The following is a 23,447-nucleotide window of genomic DNA, read 5'->3' as shown; positions in this document are numbered from 1 at the left end:
TATCAAACAGTGTCAGTAAGTGGTGTATGCAAATTCATATTCTAGGAAGTTGATCGATTTCTTCATTAGGTCCTACGCTCAACGAATTTTTCTTTGTAGTCATTAATGTGCTGGTAAATATGTAATGGATTCAAAGAATCAGATACAATAAAAGCAAATAAATGTTGAATAATAGACGAATGGGCAGTTATTGTGTTTTTTATATTCACAGAATTACAATATATGGGGGACGATTCAGATGTTTGGCAATTCAAGGAAAGAGTAAAATAATGAGAGAGTGTAATAAATGTTTAACATTGATTTCCGAGAATCGTAGGTGTTAAGATAATTTGAAATAAAAAAAGGGGACTCACTCGTGTGTAACACAGAAACATTTATACGTATATATACGCATATTACTTATTATCATAATTTGTAAGGGAAACAACAGTTTTGATAAGACGTAAATGCCTTTGTGCAGATATTACATTCGTAGTATTCATAGTTTGTTTACTATTATCCATTACAATATTGACTGAGTTACTCCAACAGAAATTGTTGATAGACGACAATCAGGGGAAGATTCTTTCTAATCGTATATTTAAAGAACATTTGCAGATCATTATTACTACTCCCTTCAAGAGAATATGCAATTTGAAATCATCATTTCTAATAAGATTATTCAGAATTCAACATTATAATATGATATATAGGAAACAGCATATCGTTATTAAATCTTAGCTACATCTATCAATTATTATCTCAATCTGTCTTACTACACGCAGGTAAAAGTAATTAAAACTGGTTATTGTATATCGTGCTGCGTTTCTAGAGAATAAAAAATTATAAATATGTATATATATATGCAATCTGTATTGTAAATAAAATGGTTTGCAATGCGGAACATATTCATTCAAAAGCCAGAGAAAAAATTGCATATCATCATAATTTGCAAAACTTGCTGGTTGTCGCTCACAGGTATTCGTTGTGAATATAAACGGCACATTCATTTGAAATGCAGGAAAAAAATGAAGCAAGTTTACACAGGCATCCATACACATATATAGCATACTTAACAATAACTGAAATAAATGGATACTCCTCCTATGAAAAAAATTGTAAAGATGCTCCCGTTTTGCATTTAGAAAGTATTGGACAAATGACCGGTTAATTGCCTGAAATCTAATGAGGACAAACTGGAGACCAGTCACTTAGGGACTTGGGTATAACTGGTTTAAAAAAGCAAATAAAGAAATAAATTTGAGTAGTAGTAGTAGTGATCATAATTGGCCTCTCTCCATCTATCATCTGGGTAGTACTTTGTCTAAAGAATTGGAAAAGTAACGAAAATTGGCCCTAGGCACAAATGGGACTCAACATAGGGGTCATGGGAAATTAGGTCAAAGGCTTAGTTCTAGTCACTCGCACCTCTAAACGCTAATCCGTAGTTTCCTAGATTGGAAGAAATCCCAGGTTAAAATGCAGCAACAGTTGTCCTTACCATACATTAGTTTTGCGAGAATTTCCCAAGGCCCGATCCTTTCAGCAACCCTTTTCTCATTATTTACAGCCCCCCTAATGACTGCAATCATCAAAAGGGTCAGATGATCGCCTTTCTGGGGAGCGCAATGAGAAAACAGCTTTCGATACGAAGAACCTGTCCTACGTACTGTCTCACTGACCTTTGCAAGTTCCTGATCTTATCGATTTTGGGATTCAAAAAAACATCCGTCGAGACCAGATTTGCACCACAGCCAAATTTTGTCTTATCTTTGGATCACTCCTCTGTTATAATCACTATCATCAGCCAAGCAATAAATTTAAACAGGCCCGACAAACCAACAAATAGGAGGACAAAGTGGTTGAAATACAAGAAATGAAATACATCAGTGCTCATTTCCACGTCAGAGTTTCACTGAAAACGTTTCACAACATCGACAGTGCTGTCGAGCAATATAATCAATCCAATAGCTGATAAGGAGTAAGTGAAATTTGAGGCGGGAATGACTGGAACATCGATCCCCCAGACTGAAGCCAAAACTTGAAAAAGCCACGAACATGCTAAGAAATGCTTTGAAAGCAGAAACAGAAAGTGCCTTCCTGCACTCATATAACATTCACGCTCAGTCGGGAAACCTGCCCTCCAATCAACATAAATGAAATCTAAGTTCCCCAATATAGTGGTGCCAAATACCTGGGGTTGCGCTTGGACAGATGGCTTATGTGGAAAAGGCGTATTGAAGCTAAGAAGCAACAGATAATCATTAAAGCAAGGAGTTTACATTGGTTTTACAACAAGCGCTCTGTGCTATATTTGAGTGCAAAACCCTTTTGTAAAAGGCAGTCATGGATCCTATCTGGACATATGGGATCCAGTAAACGGGTTCTTGCTGGAAATATGGCTCGCTCCTCTCCAACTTAAACCAAATCCCTTCCCTCACCCTCTTCTAACTCACCCATTCTCGGTAATTTATTATAACCTTGTTTTGTGAGGTTTAGCTTTCTAAGATTTGCGTTCTTTTCTGGAGCAATAGTTCTAGTAAATGTTGGTTCTAGACCGGTCACTGTCACTGTAAACTTTCTTGAGAAAAAGACCATCTACTACTACGGTTGTTCTTAAAGTGGTTCCACAGTGGCAGATAAAAGTCATCCTTAAAGTTCACTAAACTCCTCATAGCTCAAGCGTTGAGCTTCCTGTCTCCTGCTTGTTTCCACACATTTTCGAAGATAAATCTGCACCAGTGCAGAGTTTTTCGATAATATTTATAAATACCTGGTGTACCAGGTTAATCTCGACCTGAATGCAAACGCAGAGCATGCAGGCGCGTGTCATCGGGACCCACTGCAAATTAATCTTGTAAATAAGTAGCCCCGAATAAGCAAAACGTTTCCATTTATGTTCGTTCTGCCTAACCTATTCGTCCCTTTCTGGGGGAGTAAACCTCCTTAACAAATCTGCAAGGAATCGGATAAATTGCAGTGACGTTACTCTGTATTTCAGCGGCTTCCCTCCAACTACCATGCCTACTTTTGGAGGTAACCATGGAGCATTGCAACATTGGGGCTCTGTTGCAGGGTTGACTGGTTCTCCATTACTCGTGGGAATAAAATGGGGGACTTTTATTTAAATGCTTTAAATGGGACCCAGGGACACGAAGGCCAACACGGTTAAGGGTCGCTCACGAACACCAGAGCGGCTCTTTGTCCTTGAACGTTTTGGCGGTTATGTCGTCAACCACCAGGGACGGGAGACCTAGGCGTCGTATGGTTTGGACGAACCAACTCCACGAATTTATCGTTCACGCCTATTACCGTGTCACGGATTTGGAACGGAATCCATCAGGGTACAGACATCGACTCCATGATGCGTTCATAGCCCGCTTCCCGGAACTAAGTCATGTTCCGGAGTAGAACGTCGTCAATCAATACCGGGTGATAATGAAAAATAATCGAGTTGTCCTACGAACCAGGCAACAAATTTTCCACGAAGTTTCACTTGAGCTCGGTTTAGAGTCACCAACTTACCGGAATGAACAAAGGAGTAACGAATACTCCACTTGTAAGGCACTTCATGAACCCAATAATCAGGAGAAGCTTAGTGACTTCCGCATTCCAGGTCGCATTCACAGAATATGCTGAGATTTTCCCAGATGCTAGGCCAAAGATCTGGATCAGGCAGAAGACTTCTGGAGAAGTATTTGGAGGGAACCCAGCCGTTGCAATTTAGAAGCGGCGTGGCTCCCACACCTTGCACGTTCATGCGAGGCCCTCCCCAAAATGACCATGCCTGACGTAACTGAAGCTGACGTAAAAGCAGCCGTTGAGAAGGCAGATAATTGGAAGGTGCTAGGATTTGACAAGATTCACAACTTCTTGCTGAAGCGGTTCAAGAGCACTCACAGGGTATAGACAGATCATTTTAATCAGATGATTACCGATCCTAAATTAGTTCCAAAATATTTCACCAAAGGGATAACTTTCCTCATCCCCAAGGATCAATCACCAACTCTAGTAGTAGGTTATACAACTGCGAAGAGAAGACCATCCAGCACATAACATCTGCGTGCAGGATGTTGAGCAGCACCGAGTATACCGAGAGTCATAACCCCGTATGGAAGGTTCTCCATCAAAACCTTGCGTTGAAGTATAACTTAGTGGCACTTATTATAAGTATAATTCACAGAGAATCTGGGAAAAATGATCGGGTCAAACTACACTATTGCCACCGACCACAGTGTTAATCACAACAGGCCCGATTTGGTTCTGCTTCTCAAGGAAGAACGAACGTGCGTCATAATCGATGTAGCCGTACCGTTGGACAAGAACACTGTTGAAAAACAGCTAGATAAAATCTGGAACTACGGCACCTTGGCGGACGATATGACGCAGACTTGAAGACTACAAAAGGTGGAAGTGGTCCGCGTGGTAATTTCAGCGACGGGATTAGTCCAGCAAAATTTGCATAAAGTGCTGAAAACGCTCGATCGTAGGGCTGCACTATACATGAAGATGCAAAAAGCGGCTATCCTTGCAACCTATGCTATAGTCCGAAGAGTCCTGTCCCTTAACAATCTGACCTAGTGGGCTTCAGTCTTGGTTCGTACTGTCTTCCATTTACGATCCATGTCTCTGTAGTATAGAACCACTGCGTTATTGCTTGAAATGTAAGCGATAATCGGGATGTAGCAATACAATTTCCAATGGCGGCCTTTGGATGTTGCCTTCAGCCCATCCTTAGGTTGGTCGTCCCTCGGTCTGGTTGGGCAGGAAGATGTTTCGTGGGCTTTTTTTGACTATATATACATAAATATAATATCGAAAAATATAATAACGAGAAGATATGATGAATAATTTTGATAAAACCGGGAGTGGAAACTATGTATGTTGGACCCGTAAACTGAATAATGTTCTATTGAGGAAAGCAAAAAGAAATTGAGTCAGCAACTAACATACAAGCGTAACAAATCTAATCTTACAGTGAATAATTAGGTTATAATGAACAATTTACGATAAAAACAAAATTGCAGAAAGAATTTTTCGCATGCGTAATTTAGAAGATTATTGGCACATTCTTGAAATATTTCCTTCAATGAGAAAGCTCGCGATATTTATGATTACTCATAATTGGATACCGTCACTGATATAATCAAAGGCAGACGGAATAGTTGGTCGAAAAAACTAATTTTCTGTATAGTGAAAGAGGTGGAGATTTTTCATATTGTTATGTGGTGTTCACATGGAAGCCGAGATTTCTGTACTTCGAACAGTTGTTGTTTTGTAAAAACCTGAGACTGTCAAAGCCCCGTAACCAGAATCTTTACACATTCTTCACAGTGCTCATACAAATTGGGCAGAACATGTCTGTGGATCCGTATCGCTAGACTGCGAAGCGTGCTAACAGAAAGCTGTTCTATAACTTTTATACAATTTTTATTGACAGTTAATTATGTAATATTTATATTCCAGGCTTATTAATAAACAAGGCGTATTGCTCTATTTCGAAAGCTGAAAACAATTTAAAAAATGGTGACCGATCGATGGCAAAAATATTGCAAAGTAATACATTATAACCGGTAAATACCGTCTCCTCGAAGATCTATTCCATACGAATCAAATCACAAAAGATGAAACCTAATTTAAACACGTGATCTAATACGTTGATCCAAGAAGACTATACATAGGAGATTCAATTCGCAGAACTTTCTATGAAATTTTATGGAGACGGAAAAGTCTTGCACACGTACGACCGTGACGGAAGTTTTGCGAGCAAAAGTCCGCGCATAATGGCTGGTGTTAGTTCCGTGTATGTGATGCAGTGCATTGGTGTGCGCCCAAAAGATTGCTCTGTGATTGCATCTGTGCTCTGTTATAACAACAGAGATTGCATAGCTGTTTATCGCCTCCCATATCCCAACGTAAACTAAAGGCAGAGCTTCTTTAAAGATTCATTTCGAATCGATGGTAATGGATCTTAATGGAATCAATGAGCGAGTGATGCTTCAAAATTCCTCTATGGGAAGCTTGATGAAACATTTTCGGCTATTGATCCATGTTTGCTCTCGTAGGAAGTTAGAAGCTGATGCATCCAAGATCAATCTTTCAGATTCATCGGTTTCTTGCTGCTATAAGATGAGAAAACACGCCCAAGAAAACCATCTAGTCAACATCGACATACTTACACACCCATGCCTCTCACATACCTCGTCCCTACCCGAAAGGCGCCCAATGAGATTCCGTCCCCTTTGCTGTTGAAGTTGCTCCTCCTGTGTAGTTTCTTGCGGTAACCCTAAAATCCTGTCCCTCTTCATCTTAATTACGCAAATATAAAATTTGGTTTCATCTTCCCTGATTTTGTTCCTGTAGAATGCAGCTTCGACCTGTTTTAACCGAAATTCCGGGTCGGGGCGATAAAATGTGGGCAAGATGGCGGATTTTATGATGGAAACACAAAAATCATCTGGCGTCGCATCAATTTGGAAGGTTCCTGATGAAAATATCGCACTGACGCAAATTCTTAATTGCATTGATTCCGTAACAGAAAACAGCGGTTCACATCATAAAATCGACAGCGCTCTGCTCTTGACAGTCCCTCGGTGGGGGCAGTAGGCGTCCCGTTCGCGACTGCCAAGAGTGGAATTTAGTTGCACTACTTAATGGCTTATGACTTCAAATAGTGAAGGTTTCTCATCTGCCCCAATTCGAGGAGGGTTAAGTCTTCCTATAACAAGACTGGGCAACGAGAGCTCTTGTACCAGACGCATGTAAATGCGTATAGCATTACGGCGGTTTGCACGAGGCGGTGTCCCATAGGGGACAATTCGCATTGTCGAACTTACAGAGAAGAGGAGGGAAATCCTCAGGCATTTCCATTCTGATTGCCAATTTCTCGCTAGAATCAGGTTACAAACGTTAGGAAATTAATTCATTGGCGACCTCAAAGAAATCCTGGTTACACGATGAGGAGTTACCATCCTGAAGATGTGATGTGGCTAGATTGTGCTCTCCTTGCCCAAGTAAAAGTCCGTGATCATGGTCTTATGAGTGTGGCATCGAAACCGTGTGTCATAGTGACAATTGTGTATGTCGGTGTTGCTACTGATACTTACTTCACCCTCCAGGCTGCCAACAATATTTCCATTATTTTGAATTTGACGTTCAACATCCTCATAACTTTTGCACTGGGCTTGAAACGACTATTGATGTGGAAATATTCGACGTCGATCTATGGAAACACTTTGGCCTTGACCAATCGATGAATAGATGAACTTGTCCTGCATCGCAGAACTCGCCAATACTATGATTTTTGGCGTGAAGAATTTGATATCTAGTAGTCAGTATCATGCTCTATTCAACCATTGGTGCGGAAAAATACCGGACAATGGAGACCATGTGAATATTATAGTCATACGAATGCCAACACTATTCCATCCAAATACCCCACGATCCATTTGCTTACAAACTGAATTAATGTCAGATATTTTCAACAATCGATCTAACAAAAGCATACCATCAGATACCGGCGGAGGACGTCGAATCATCGTTCACTACCCCCCTTCGAGTTTAAACTGATAAGATTTGGCCCATGTAACGTTCCCGAAGCATGTCAGTGATATACTGATCACGCTCTTCGAGGATTGGATTTCTACAACGCTAACATCGACGATATCCTAATAACATTGAAATCGGGCGAGGCGTATTGTAAGCATCTCCGGATCATTTTTGAACGACTTCGTGAATACGGGTTAACGATTAATCTGGAGAAACTTGCTGTTCGCACAACTGAAAAAGCTGGACACCGCTGACACCATCAAACGTGGAAGAAACAGTCCGCGCAATTCATCGGCTTAAAAGCAATGACTCGCCAGGAGTCGATGGAATTACAGCCGAACTAGTTAAATATGGAGGCGACCAACCACGCCGAATGGTTCATCAGCTTATGCTCAAGGTTTATGGAGCGAATTCACGTCTGACGATTGGTAAAGAGGCATTATCTGTTCTATATATAAGAAGGGAGATATTAAGCAGTGGAGCCATTATAGAGGAACCACGCGTCTGAGTACCATCTATAATATATTATCCGCTGTCTTGCTAGGTTGAATAGTCCCATATATCCAAAACATCATCGGCCCATACCAAGGAGGCTTCACTTCAGGCAAATCAGCAATAGATCAAATTTTCTCTGTGCGTAAAGCAATGGAAAAACTGCTGGAATATGGCCATTAGTTCCAGCATATTTTCATCGACTTCAAGGCCGCCTATGATAGCATAGCCAGGGTAAAACTGTATACGTCCATGAGAGAATTCGGTGTTTCGGCAAAGTTAATCAGACAAACTATGGTGACCAATGTGGGAGGTCAGGTACCTCGTACTTTGGTCCCGGCAGCATAGCAGGATTGCTCCTTAGATCTTTCACAATCAACAACGGTCTAAGACTTGAGAATGCCCTATCACGCATTCTTTTTACCCTGGTCGTGAAGCAAGTAGCTGTAGGAAGCACTATCATTTTCAAGCTCACCCAACTACTAGCCTGTGTTGACTATATTGAGATAATGGGAAAAACAATCGGAGAAGCTTCGAAGTCGCCCACGGTAGGCGCACTATAAGGACGCTGATATGGGAAATATATTTGGTCTAGTATGTCCATTCTACATTCTTAAGTAGGCTGGTACATTTCTTCCGCATCAGCGTAGCAAGATCGGAAGAGCTGTAATCATGTGCCAAAATAACCGAGAATGAGCTATTTCATGGACACTTTTATTTGGTCTTCACCGTAGTCGTCCACAAGACTCTTTTTACTAGCTCATTTGCACGCGTGGACCTGAAAAACTCGGCTACCTGGGGTCTTCGTCAAGCTAGACAGATCTAAGACATTCCTTTTCAGGCCTCAGCTGTTAGTGAGGCGTAACCGGCTTGCATCCATCATTGACATCTCTTAGGCTCCCCAACTAACAGTTGACAGTAGGAGACTTGTTGCACTTTTTTTATTCATCGGTTAAAATATTGTCACGCCAGTTGTCCCAGAATTTAAAAAAAGCAATTTCCCAACGAGTGCCTCCCTGGAACAGCGCAAGTCTGCCTAGCACAATCTTCAATCTTTGTTTGTCTGTAGCATCCAAATTGTGAGTTCCACAGCTGCCTCTTAGAATAGCTCTGGCTTCATGGTTGACCTTTGTCAACCCGGATGGTCATCCTGGTCACCCCAACATCGGCGTAAATTACACCGGGTATCATATAAATTTGTATTGTCTAATCGAAGCAAAAGAGAAGAGAAGAAAAATTTTCATTGAAAGACATCAATTTGAAGAGACGCAAGTCGTCAGCACTAATTGGGTGCCTGTAATTAAGTTGAAAGCCATCTCGAGGAGTATAAATGATTAATATTCATGATTTAAATATTTATCACAGCAGACAAAACCGCGTCTGATAAAGTCGACAGTTTCTGAAAAGTCTTTGGCTAGGTTATCCAGAACAGTTAACATACTACACTTTCGTGAGTTCAGCGTCGCCTCCATGCTTATTTTAAATATGCGCCGAAGAAGCAAAAAATGGTTGGTTGTTTATGAAAGAAAGATTACAATCAGCTTAACGAAACCAGTATCTCAGCTCAATTTAGATCTAAGATTTTTATCGCTTTGATGCCTATTCAATGAATTAGAAAGGAGAGCAATTTGGACTTAATTACATTAAAACTAATGTTGGAAAAATACTGGGCACTATAAAAAATCTGAAAAAGTATATATAGCGTGTAAACATGCATATATTTGTTTTGACTATGTAGGAAAGTAAATATCTAATTAATTTTATGTGACAAATTAACGGCTGATTTCTGTTTGATTCGGAACGAACTTTTTAAGTATGAATGCCAGAATGACCAATCACTTCATGGTGGGATATTATGTCAACTTATATTGCTTCGTTTCCAAAGAGGCCCATGAAATACTTGGTACTTCATGCCAAATGTCAGGTTTTTTAGAATTTATCTTATCTATATATATTTTGATTTATTCTATATCCGATCTATAAATTTGAATAAAATGTAATAAAAACTAAATACATTGTTTTGCGAATTATCAAAAGCACAGGCACGAGATGGGCACATAATATATGGATCACCCGCTTAGTTTTTTTTTTGCAAAACACTCCCCGGGTGTGTTTTAAACTTGGTAATCTTTAACTGCGCTTCCAGCTGTGATCTTATATATAGCGAATAGCATGCTCTCCAAGTGGTCCAAGGTATTTCTTCGACTTCTGTTCACTTCTTCAATTAAAGAGTTCCCAAAATTAACCATTAATTTCTACGGGGTATGATCAAGATAAAAAGGAGAATGTGGTGAAAGTTTATACCTCGTTCGCGATAGATAAGCTTACATACAAGTTACATAGATTGCACCCCTCCAGCGAGTTTATTTGCAGTAAATTGATTGGATTCTTACTTAGTAAGTTTGCAAATTTGTGCATCTGTACATATATGCATGTAAAAATATACTACACACTCGTTGTCAAACTGGACCAAACTCCATCACCAAATCCCGTCTGTCATATTCCGGCGATGCATGGTACTCAAATTTCAGATTATCTCGAATTTTGAAACTGAGTAGTGCTTGCGAAGATGTGGGTATGTACTCTGTAGATCTAAAGGTTATTTCATCTTGACCTCTGAATATTGTGTATTCCGCTGAAGTTTAAGACAGTCTATGACTAGCTTAAGACAATATGTTCCTTTAACTGAAACTAGCTTTTTCTCGACACGAAGTCTTGAAATTTTTTAATTAAATCTAAGTAGGTTTTCTAGTTATATAATTGGAGACCAATTCTACTTGTGATATTGGATCCCAGCCCTCAACAGACAGGCTAGAATAGGACAACGCAGTTGAGAAAAGGTGTTTCTGCTTTGAACGAAATTTGACTCACGACTACGTAATTGAGCCAAACTGAAAGATGTCAGTGCAATATAATCTTTGCAGCAAAGCTCAGAAACCGCTTCGGGTAAGTCATCTTTGGAGAGAACACAATCCACTGTGACCAAGTGTACCTTGAAGTGGCAGCGATCTTCTAATGGCAACAAAGATAGCTTGCCTGGCAACAGTTTAAGTTTCATTTCTAGCCAATGCAATTGAAGGCAACGCGTGTGGCTTGCATGACACCAGCATGTCAAATCAAGTAGTATAGCAGCTAAACTTCATGCTTTTAGTACTGAGAACTGCTATGAATAGATAGTCCTCAATATTTGTTCATTTGTGGGAGGGTCCACTGGAATAGCTAGGAACAGAACAGAACATTTCAAATTTCGATCATGGATCCACTTTCGTCAACATTTTCATATCTGCGAATGACTGATTGGGCGACGTTGAATTCTGCCCTGCCGAGTTACAACGTTACATCCTTCAATGGAATTGAAGAACCAACCCAGAGGATGATTAAATTATAATCTATGTTGACCGATTAACGATTTTTGTAGGTAATCGTTAATCATGATTAATCGAATAATTTAATTAATATAAAGTTAGATAAATTGGCATTAATTTAACCAGTCCAAATATTGATCAGCTTATTAAGAGAACTTGAGGATAAATGCAAAATTTATCTAAAACTTACATCTTGGAAATGCCAAATTTATCTCCGACTTGCATCGAATAATAATAAAATTTTATTTTTGCAAAGATAATATTGTTTCACACACAGGCAGAAAACTATTTGACTAGATACTCCAGGGGATAATAAAGCATGATAGGCTAGAGCAAAGACTGAAGCAAGGTTTTCTCCATAAAAAAGGTGGAGAATAAAATTGCAGCATGGATGAAGTGGAGAAAGATCGGCACAAATATAAAAGACGTTATCTCCGAACTTGAACAGACTTTTCACAATGGTGACCGCTGTTGGAAGCCATGAGAAAAAATGGAGAAGTTGACTGCACAAAGTAACTCGGTAGCGACTTCAACAACTGTTCTAATTCCTAATATAAAAATTAATCGACGAAAGCAGAAGGGATATCCTCTGCGTGCTCAAAAAGGTTAGCCTCTATCTCCCCAGGTTCCAGCATTCGTCAAAAGCCTAAGTACCGAAAAACTGGCAAAAAGCTCTAAATAAGGATTTTTTTACCTCAAGCAAAAATTTCCTCACATAAGTGATGCCAAAATCAACGAAGGCGTATTTGTGGGACCTCAGATTAAACAGTTATTTGATGACGATACTTTCTCCAACAGTTTGTCAAGAAAAAAAGAAAGAGCCTGGGAATCTTTTGTTTGTTTGCCACAATTTTCTTGGAAACAGAAGATGAACGAATTGATGAGTTACTTAAATCTTACAAGACTTTAGGTTGCAATATGTCATTGAAAGTTCATTTTCTCCACTCCCATCTGAGTTTTCTCCCGGAAAATTGTGGAACCGTTTCAGACGAGTACCGAGTTTTTATCATTATTTGCAATTTTAGGCTATAAGTTGGCATTCTTCGGTGTGAAATGAGCAGATTAGACGAAATCTACCGATTTCACCTCAATTTCGGCCAAAATAAGGGTGTGAAAGAAAAATGGAGGGTGATGGAAAAAAACGGAGTTCATGTCCTAATTCAGGATCCAAAATTAGTAAAGATCACACATCAGAGTGTCTGTCCATTATTCCATGCTCACCAGTGTATTTATACGTCGATTATGAAAAATCTTGGAAAAATAGATTTCAAATTTCTTGCAAATTAGAGGAATGATGGTGCTTCTATACAAAATATAAGCCTCATTAACGTTCACGCCCCTACAGATGAGATTGCAGAGTCGGAGAAGGATGCCTTATATGAGGCAGTAGAACGAACCCTCGAAGTCTGTCCCAGATATGATATCAAAATCATACTTGGGGATTTTACCAGCCAATTAGGAAAGGAGCCCGGATTCAGGCGATACGTTGGCTCCCATAGCTTAAACCAAAATACAAATGATAACGGACTGCAGATTATTCAATTAGCAGGGTCACACGAAGTGGTTGTTGGAAGTACTTGGTTTGCGCGGAAAAGTTCCAAAAACATACATGGGCCTCTCCAGACGGGATCACTTTCAACCAATTTGACCACGTGGTGATCGAACTCCGCCACTTCTCAGCCTTGATGAATGTCACCACACCACCCAGAATCCCCTCTGACAATCAGGTGAGAGTTAACACTGAAGCCATCCACAACACAGCCCTCCGCAACACCTAACAGAGATCCTGGAGATGAAGCATCAGCAAATGATCTTCACAACCACCTGAGGAACGTTATCATACGGCCGCAAACATACTTGGCCCCAGCCGCAAAAAGAGTCCGAACGGCTGGTTTGACGATGAATGTAAACTAGCAACGGAACGGAAGAATGCTGTACACCGAGTAATGTTGCGTCGAGTGGAGAAGCGACTTCACAGACGGAGAAAGGAAACCTGGGGGTACCAACAAGTCTGTGAAATCGAAAAGTGCAGGGAGCAACCGCACCAGGCACGCAAGTTTTACCAACAAATCATCAGGATGAAGCCTTACACACCTCGATTTCATCCTGCTCAGACAAAGAGGGAAATATGATTTCCGACAGAGCGGGCATCTCGGAGCAATGGGTTGAGAACTTTGATAAACAACTAAACAACCGGAACATCGGCGAGTTGGAGGTCCCCCCAACTGAAGGCGACGGACAAATACTGCCGTGCGATTCATCGGCTTAAAAATCATATGTCGCCAGGAACCGATGGAACTACAGCCGAATTGGTTAAATATGGAGGCGACCGATTACACCAAGTGGTTCATCAACTTATACTCAAGGTGACGATTGGCAGAGATGTATGTCTGTCTCATACATAAAAAGAGAGATATCACACAGTGCAGCAATTATAGAGGTATCACGTTGCTGAGTACTATCTATAAGGTATTCTCCTCTATCTTGCTAGGTCGGATAGCCCCATACGCCCAGAACATTATTGGCCTATACGAAAGAGGCTTCACTCCAGGCAAATGTGCGCCAAGCGATGGAAAAACTGTCGGAATATCGACACCAGTTGCGTCCTCTTTAACCTAGCCCTCGAGAAAGTGATCCGTGATGCTGAGGTAAACGCAAGAAGTACGATCCTCTTTAAGTCCACCCAACTACTGGCCTATGCTGACATTATCAACATCATGGGAAGAACGACCCGAGACGTTCAAACTGCCTTCATCCAGATCGAGCAGGCAGTAATCGGCACGAGATCTTGAGCTGAACATCAATGAAGGCAAGACAAAGTAAATGGTGGTAACATCAGCACCGAAAACCAACCAACAAACAACATCAAACCGGACTGGTCAAACGGGAAGAATAAGGATAGGAGAATACAGTTTTGAGACCGTTGATAATTTCTCCCATCTAGGGTCGAAAATCACAACCGATAACAGCTACAATGATGAAATCCGCACACGGTTGCTGTCAGCCAACAGAGTCTATTTCAGTTTTCAAAAGCCGCGTTCGGGAGAAGAACCCTCCGAAGAATTTTTGGCCCACTACATGGGGATAGACGATTCCGTAGCCTACATAACGACCAAATCTATGAGCGATACCATGACCGTCAGGTTGTGGATAAAATCCGGCTCAATAGGTTACGGTGGGCGGGTCACTTAATCTGTATGGATGAGGATGATCCCACCCGGAAAGTCTATAAGGGCAATATCTATGGTAGAAAAATAAGACGAGGCAGACCCTGCCTAAGATGGAACGATGGCGTAGGTCAGGACGCCAGACAGGTTTTAGGGACATCGAATTGGTGGACCTCGGCGCGAAACCGGGATGTCTGGAGTTCCTTATTAAGGCAGGCCTGGATACCGTATATATAAATATATATAATATATTATATAGGGGTTTTCTAACCCCTTTAAATTTGATGTTTTTACAATAGGTCAAATTAAAAAGTTTGCACCCTAGCACTGAGGAAGGCTACAAGTAGTCGCGGGAATATTCATATTTTAGTAAAGAATGTGTGAATTTACTGTACCCGAAAACATTCTACTCTGCCAGTATGACATATGAGATTTTATATGTATGTATGATCTACTAGCTATGTACAAATGAAATTGTCATATAACGAAATATTCTCACATATGAAATAGATAAAAGTTTTGATACCCGAAGTACTCACCTTCCGGATCCCTACTTGTTTGCAGTTACTTTCTAAAATGTAATATGGAAAATAATTTCCAAACGTGTAATGTTATTTTCATCCTCAAAGATCAAGGCCTCATTGGAAGTTTCTATGTAAAGATTGGTGTATTATTTAGTTTTCATGTTCAATGATTTTTACAGAAGTTTTGGGATCGTCCGCTTTTCACTTTATTCTGATAATAGATGTTTTCCTCACATTAAGTTTTATTTATCCTATTTAATGTCCATTAATAAAGAATGGACACGTGACTTCAAAGCAGCAGCTCTAATTTTAGAAATGTTAGCACGCACTGTGACTGTGCATGCTCAGTTACTATCTTTACAATTTTCCATGGCAATATCTATTAAATTGCCATTAATATCGAGTGTACGAGGCTGATGTACTATTTTTGATTACTATATATGTCGATAAGTCTACAAATAAATGTGTCTGCATTCAAGGGTAGTGTTGTGAAAGACATTAGAAAGTAACAATTTTTTGGAAGAATTGAAAGGGCGAAATATGTTTTGAACAATAAAATCAAAAATCTATGAATTAGTTGTCCACGTAACTTATCATGTTCCTTTGAAAAACGCCCAAATTACCAGTACAAATACGTCAAATGTGATAGAGATAGATAGACAACAAGCAACAAACACTAGTAAAAAACTGTACCAAACAACACAAAAACACACAGAATGAGGAAAAAATTTAAGTTCATATCAATATTTCCAAATGATAGATACCTATTTCGTATGCTTCCATTTTGAATACAGAGAACACACTTAACTGCTTATTTTCGACGGACGACAATTACAACAATCAAAATGGCGCAAAACTGTACCAAAAAGAAAAGTTGGCGTCGTTGATAAAGCGCCCTGGTCGGCTTAAATAATCTAAGTGCTGCGTTTCTTAATTTCTGGATTGTCGATGCGAACTTTTTTTTTTAAATTATATCACAATTATTTAAACAAGAATATCGCCACCACCACCAGATAGAACGGCACAAACATTTATACGAATTGAATAGAATATTTCATCGATTACTTATTTTTTTTTTCGTTTCGGTTGTTTTAAAAAACAAAATTAATTAAGCTTAAGTCATGATTATAGAATATATTTTAATTGCGTCGCGCCGCGCACGACTATGCTTCCTGCGCACGTTATTTTTTGAAAAATTGAAATTGTAATTTGATTTAAATACTTTATCCAAGAGAATTTCTAGTTAAATATTGTATAATTTCGATGTCGTAGAAATAACCACGCTACCATATTCTGAAAAAAGAGAAAAAATACATGAAACGATTAAGATGAATCATTTTTGGCTGTAATTTGGTTTCTGCACTGGAGTTTTGCGTATTTACAAGAAATAAATAAATTTAGCGTGAAAGGTGTTTTTCTCTTTATAAAAGAAAATCATAAAGGAATAAAATCAGGTTAAAGTGCTAAATATTTGGATTCATTAATCACTAAAGATATATTTAGAAAAGTATTGTGCATCCTCTAGGATACGAAGCATTTCTTTGAATAAACAAAAAGGAATGTTAACTGGTGAATCAAATGAAACAAATCGTGGGGAAGAAATTCGGCAATAAATGTGAATACATGGAGTAAACATCCTTCTTACTTCCGCCTTAGTTGTAATTATTAAGGGACAAAAATAAAGTGATAATAAGAAAATATTGTAAACCTTATTCTCAAGTATTACAATGCAGCCTTATTTAAATCATATTGATGCGCCATAGTTCACCATTAAAATCCACTTTTTGCTCTTTGTACAGATACAACACAGCGTTTTATTCTAAGAACAAAGGGCCTACTAAATGGATCACATTAAAAATACATAAGTAACGTAGATACATACGAGTACTTCCTTGAATATTCTACAACCAATGAATTAATTGTATTCTTCAACGTTAACAACTGAAGCATGCAAGCAATCAATTTTACATTATCTGAAATTTCAGTCATTATCATCAGTGGTAACTTTGGATATACAAGTATGTATCTTGAACTTCGTGTAGATAAAAAATGACTCATCAAACAGTCTGCAAATTGAGCAATTCAACAAATAATTTTTCTAAACTCAATTTAAACAAAACTCTTACAAAGATAATTTATAGTACATTACTAATTACGATAAGATTTTTTTATCTGCTCACTTGAGACGCGGAAGCTATGGTTTTTTTTATTTCTTCATTTTTGTTTTGTTTTTTTGTTCACGTGTATGAATATAAATTTCGAATGGATTGCCAAGGAGGCAGATAGCGCTTGTGCAGCCAACAATTTCGTCGAGTGAGCTTTTGGAGCGAGATCTGTGGGCAAATTGTATATGAATAGCAGGCAAAATCGAACCGCCATCTTTCCTGATGTCTTTTGGGTTATCTTTCTCATTCTTCCTACTTTAAGGAAAAACAACCGACGAACCTTGGAATGGAGATGAAAATTCGAACAATTTATTGATTATTGTGTCAAATCCTAGAGTTTTCGACACTAAAGCAGACCTCGAGCATCCAAAATCGTCTCAACGAGGGAAGACCGCAATAACCAAATTTTTGTTGTCAACGATATAAAATATACCAAATTTGTGAAATTTTGCAGAAAGCAGAACGACGTTGCTTTTATTGGTAATAAAATTTACAAGCCAAGCATCAAAAGCGAAGTAAAATTTACCAAAAGATACTGGAAGTGAGGAGGATAACTTCACCATCCGCCCTGACTATTGTTAACTACGAGGGTAGCATCTATATCCGATTGGTATATGTCACTTTACTTTACTTGGTACTTCAGTCCCAAATACATAAGCAATATTACGTGTCATGGTACATTGAAGCCACAGTTTTCATGAAATCCTAATCGTGGTATTCACACATTGGGTACAGAGAATGTCAACCAATGAACAACAGAGCAAGAAATTTGACATTCTCAGAGCCATTTTTGAGGAATTCCAGGCTCATCAGGATTGACGTTTCTTTCGATGCGTGACCCTTGATGAAAATTGGATCCATGATTTCTATCTTGAGACCAGGTCAATGGTTTGTAAGCGACTGACACCGAGAAAATTTATGGTTTTAAATATTGCCTTGGAAGTGACGACATCCTTTTTTGCAACGTAAATAAAGCCCTCGGCCGCGCCCTCGATTGATTCCCAAACAATTATATATATTGTTATAATGGCTCCCATAATCAGCTTCTATTATGTAAAGTGGATAAAAGGCTTTCGGGGAACTAGGAAGAAAATACAAGGTAAAATTTTATTTAGGAATGAGGGGGTTCTAAGTCCGCATCATTTTGATGTTGGACCAGACTAAACATCAAGTGGATGCGTTTCTGTTTGCTGATCCCTTCAATCCTTAAACAAATATTTCTAGTTCTGACCAAGCTTTAGTCTGAAGCAGTTCAATATACTTCATACTCAAATCGCATTTTGCGAATTATATGAACGTTTAACACCTGCAAACCGCTTCGGTCATTCTATTTCCAGAGCAAAGGCGAAGTTGAGTCTGATGAGTTGCCTCTGCTCTGGTATGAAACCATAAACCATCTTTGCCGCTTTGCCTTTATGATGTAAGTTGTTTAAAGTAAAAAGTGTCAAATTACCCTTTGACACAGCCTTGTTCTCATAATTCACAATTGTTAATTTGAGTGTTCTGTTTCAACATCCCTCAATCACGTGTTTATTACCAATTCTAATTGTTAGGACTGACATGGTAGCGCCAAACTGAAGACTGGGCAAACAGAAAAGTTACCATACAACTAGAAAAAACACCGGGAATTCATTTCTTTTTAGCAATAATTCTCCTAGGTATAGTCCTAGAATTTTTATCACACGATTCAAAGTCGCGATCTTTTCCATTTGTTGAATAGTTGTGACCTTGCAGCAGGTGACAGTCACCTTGGATTTTCTCCTCTCTTCCATGATGATTACAATTGCTCGAATTTGTAAACTATTCTCCAGGTCTGATTACGTAACGGTTCGATGGCTAAGGTATCTGGGCACCGACTTTTTCTTCTTCTGCCGGTGGTGTGATTCCTAGTTGCGCCAGGGTTTGCCTTCGCGCTCATTCTACTAGTGTAGGCTTTTTACTTGCGCAACATGGAGTTTGATGATAATGAAACTGAAAACAGTTTCGTCGAAGAAAAAATAAGGGGTTGGAGGCGGAGGCGTAGATCATGTTCTCCCTACCTAGAAGGAGGTGAACTGCCATTCTTACCTTGGCCGCTTCCTAGATAGCAATAATATCAGCATAAATTCGAACCGAAAAACGTTTTTATTCCTAGTATCAGTCTCCACAATGCCATTATTCTTGATATCCAACTCCCTAAAAGAGGCATGTGAACACCGCCCTTTACAGCACGTTACTTCAGGAAGTTAACTGGCAGCTTATTAATCAATCTCTTAGATTCAAACTATTCCAAATTGAAATTTCTCAAAGTAACCGGATTTCGAACGGTATCAGTTTCTGTACTGAAAAACGAGCTCAATACTTCTTTTCATGGTGGGATCCTCACGCTGTATATCAACCGCCTCCATTATAGAACTCAATCCAAATACATACAATGAACTCCGAAAGTTTCCCCGTTACATGATAAAGCTGAAAGTCGCGATGCCATCCCACCCCAAAACATTATTCCTCCCACTACTTCACACTCCATATGTGTGACCAGAGCTTCGAAGCCGAAGCCAAGGCATCAATCACTTCTTTTAAATCGACACTAGCTCCTTTCCAATCAACTAATCAATCCGGTCGATTCCAGCACCCGCTCCTTGCAACCATGTTTACTGTCTCTGTCTCACTAATTAATTTTGTCAAACAGATTAACACCAAAAGTCAACTGAACCTGACAAAATCTCAACCATTATCCTCAAAAAATAGTCTCCAATCATCAGTCTCTTTCTGTCGTCTATAATTAAGTGTACTCAAATCATTCCTATCCCTAAAAGAGATCGAAAATTGCCCTCTTTCTGATAACAAGAGGTCTATTTCAATCGTCTCATCTAATAATTTTTAAACAACCATTAAACTAATCATAGTTAAACACTGTGATAGGAACAATGCTATCCGAGATTTTCAGTTCGGCAACGGAATAGGGTCATTCGATGTTCTGTCAGTTTTCAAAACCGATATCTTGCTTGGAGTTAACACCAAGACACAATAGCCTAAATCCTTGACATAAGGAAAGCTTTTTTACACCGTTTGGCAATATAGACTAATCTCAATTGTTCACGTGTCTAATGCCATATTTGCCTTTATCCACCCTTTACTAAGTAGAAACTAGCTCTTAATCTTCAAAAGTGTTACATAAAGAGGATGACCTCGAAAATGTCGTCTGTCGCCAAAAACCTGTCCGTCAACATAAATTCGACGCTCGTTCTCACCGTTAAACAAACTATCTATCTAGGTGTCATCAATACCTCCATCTTATTCAATATCCAACATGTTGACAAAGCATTAAACTTTGTAAGCGTCCCCTTCAAATTACTAAATTCAATCCTTCGGTTCAAGATACGCACTTCAACAGGTTAAAATGTAATGTTACACAACGTTAATTAAACATTTGGTTCCCTCCGTTTTCATCTTCTGGACGGCTGTATCTCCTAGGCATATAGAGGGACTATGCCTTGAGGAAACACTATTCCTCTGCCACTGTACCGGCGTATTTAAAACCGACGATAGTACAAAGTACGTGTTCAACAAGATCCTCCAGACATTGTAAATCGGCAAGGAGATGGTCAAATACGTAGAGAAGTACCTAGAAAGGACTCATTCACACCCTAACCTTCTAGTTGCCGAGTGTCTGTTGATTGAGGTCGACAAGAAAAATTTCATCCCTAAGAATCATTTCCCTCAAGTTCTTATTCCCTATAACAGTGATAACCGTTTGATCGATAGAATAGGTAGAATAGCCTTTTACCCTGGACGCTACTCTGCATACGTTCTTCCACCCAAACGAACGGTTCATGCTGGTCTTAATCCACTTTTCCTATCCTCAAGCCCGGTTCCGTCCCTCTCCCTCCTCCTATTCAGTCATCCGTCCAAATAAACCAGCTATAGTGATTGGAACTTTTTTTTAATCTTTCCTCTAGGTGCAGCGTATTATACACATTATAACTAACATTCTTGAATCTTATTATCCTCTAACTTTTCTTTCAACGAAAAAAAAAAAAGAAAAACGTCGTCTATGCTCTAAAATTCATTTCGGACATTGATGTTCAGGAGGACTTACCTCTAACCATCTCGATCCATCGATTGCGTCCTCCAATTTCGAAATCTGAGCGGTGATGCGCTGCCTTCTTCAACGGAATTTGCCCAGTGCTTGCAGGGTTTTCCCACCGGCCTTCGTCCTTCAGTTCTCTTTTTGAATACCTTTTTAGGTATCCAAGTGTCGTCCATAGACAATCTACTGCAGGTTCTGAAGTTTGATTATTTTGGAGACTTCAGGGTCGTGAAATATTTGATATGACTCATTTTCATATCTGAAACTCTTTTTAAGCTCCTACTATTTCCCTCAGGACCCTCCTTCCTAAGGTATTGGCGAAAGTTTGTGTTAGGGTCCATGTTTACCAATGTAGGCTTTTAAAACAGACCCAGGTACTCATTCGCAGCTGAGTCGACTGCTATCCGACATCTAGTCACGATAACAAATCCCTGTGTTACCAGTGAGATTTGAACCGCGACCTTCCGTTACGCAAACGCATCTGTCAAGCTATTATTGACTCTGATATGCCGCGTTGAGTGGGACATTATTATTCTGGTAAGGCTTACCAGCTTTGCTGGAATTCCCAAGTTAAGCGTTCATTACTTTGTACAGTATATTTCGGTCAATATTGTCGCATACCTGCTTGCAGTTATCAACGTAGTCTATCTGGTTGAAGATAATGCCATCTGGAGACGCCCATGTCCTTTTGTGAATGTGCTTTTATAATAGCATTTCTATTACTTGCAAAGTCAATGCGGTGTTGGCCATTGTCATTTGAAATATCATGTCGACTGTGCCCTTGGTTGTTCCTCGATGTGTCTCTTCGTTACCAATCCTATACTCTCTCCAGGCTAACGTGAAATAGCTCTTTGACTTCATCCTTTTGTTCTTCAATTGGAGGGCGCATGTTGACAAGCCATATATTAAAAAACTGTGCTTTTATGCGAAGCGCACATAATCCTTCGTGTATAGGTGTGAAGTCAATAACATTTGCTTTGAAGTCGCTATTCCTAACGAAAGCGACTCCAAACTGAAATTTCCCTGATAGCTCCCCACTTTTCAAAATTGCGTAACCTCATGTTAGTTATCTCGATTCCTGTACTGACCACTTGGAGTAGGTTTTTGACAGCACCAGATTTGTTTAGTGATCCAATATTCCAGGACTCAAGAGCGTAGTGATTTATTTGCTTGCGGGGCTGTTTCGTGGTATCAATCCTGTTCAAGGCTGTTCATCTGTACATCATGTATGGGTTTTTGCTGATGACAGGTTGTAATCCTATCCCTCCGAATCCCCAAAACTGGAGGACCAGGTTAACTGGATTGTACACCCTTGACGAAGGGATGTGATCAGATAAGAGAACTAAGCCGGGCGTTCGCCTCTACTTTTTTCCTAATTTTCCCCGGCCCTTTTTTCACCGGAGATAATATTAAGTGCGTTGCCTGGAATCCGCTTACTTTATGATTAATCTGATAAATAGGGAGCGTTTGAAGGATATTATAAAAAAATAAACGAGAGGAGAGGTGGACGTAATTTTTCGCCAATCTGCCAATTCAAAACAACTCAAGTTAATGGTTTCATACTCTCTCTTGACGAGGTTGATACCGCGATTGAAAGCTTAAAGTTAACGGAAACATCAACAATTAATGATACGCCAAAAAAACTTTTAAAAGGCGACCAATCGGTAGCAACATTTTGAATGTTGAATGCCAACATTGGCCTCTAAGGAGTCCATTACCTAATGACCCCTTACATTACGCCTCTTCGGTTAGCTACGTATTCAAATGAATTGATAAAATTCTGACCAAACTTGTTTTGAGATTCATTTTCCGGTCCGGTTGTGGAGTGTAAGGCATCCACACAGCTTGAGTTTTTAAAGAGACCGTGCCCCAAATCCATTTTCAATACACTTAATGCTATGTAGTAGATAACCCCTGAAAGGCAACACAAACATCCATTATGAACCGGGATTCGAAGCCGAGCAACGAGATGGAGAAACTGACGCTTAACCAGCTCGACCGTCAACAGAATAGCTGTTACTTCAATTTATGGGGAATTTATTCATTTATTTAATGAGGATAATGTACAGAAAACAAAATTCCTTATTACATACCAACGGACTAAATTATCAAGGTTGGACTGTAAGAGGGTACAG

At 39.4% G+C, this 23,447-nt stretch overlaps 1 protein-coding gene across 7 annotated transcripts in view; it reads right to left on the bottom strand.

Annotated features, from left to right (window-relative positions):
- The window catches only part of LOC119661291 (embryonic polarity protein dorsal-like), a 240,952-nt gene that overhangs the window by 138,487 nt on the left and 79,018 nt on the right, over positions 1 to 23,447 (bottom strand). For 2 of the 7 annotated variants that reach the window (XM_038070570.1, XM_038070569.1), the window contains exon 2: positions 15,840 to 16,368. The exons of 1 other annotated variant lie outside the window; for it this stretch is intronic. In XM_038070570.1, coding sequence (XP_037926498.1) covers positions 15,840 to 15,858 — 19 coding nt within the window. In that variant the 5' untranslated portion in view covers positions 15,859 to 16,368. Of the gene's footprint in view, positions 1 to 15,090; positions 15,157 to 15,839; positions 16,369 to 23,447 lie in introns of those variants that run through there. 4 more of the 7 variants (XM_038070577.1, XM_038070573.1, XM_038070572.1 and 1 more) reach the window with 3 other exon arrangements.

Source organism: Hermetia illucens, chromosome 1 (assembly GCF_905115235.1).
Source record: "Hermetia illucens chromosome 1, iHerIll2.2.curated.20191125, whole genome shotgun sequence".
Lineage (NCBI taxonomy): Eukaryota > Metazoa > Arthropoda > Insecta > Diptera > Stratiomyidae > Hermetia > Hermetia illucens.
The sequence above is the reverse complement of the archived record's forward strand: the minus strand, read 5'-3'. Positions and strand labels throughout refer to the sequence as shown.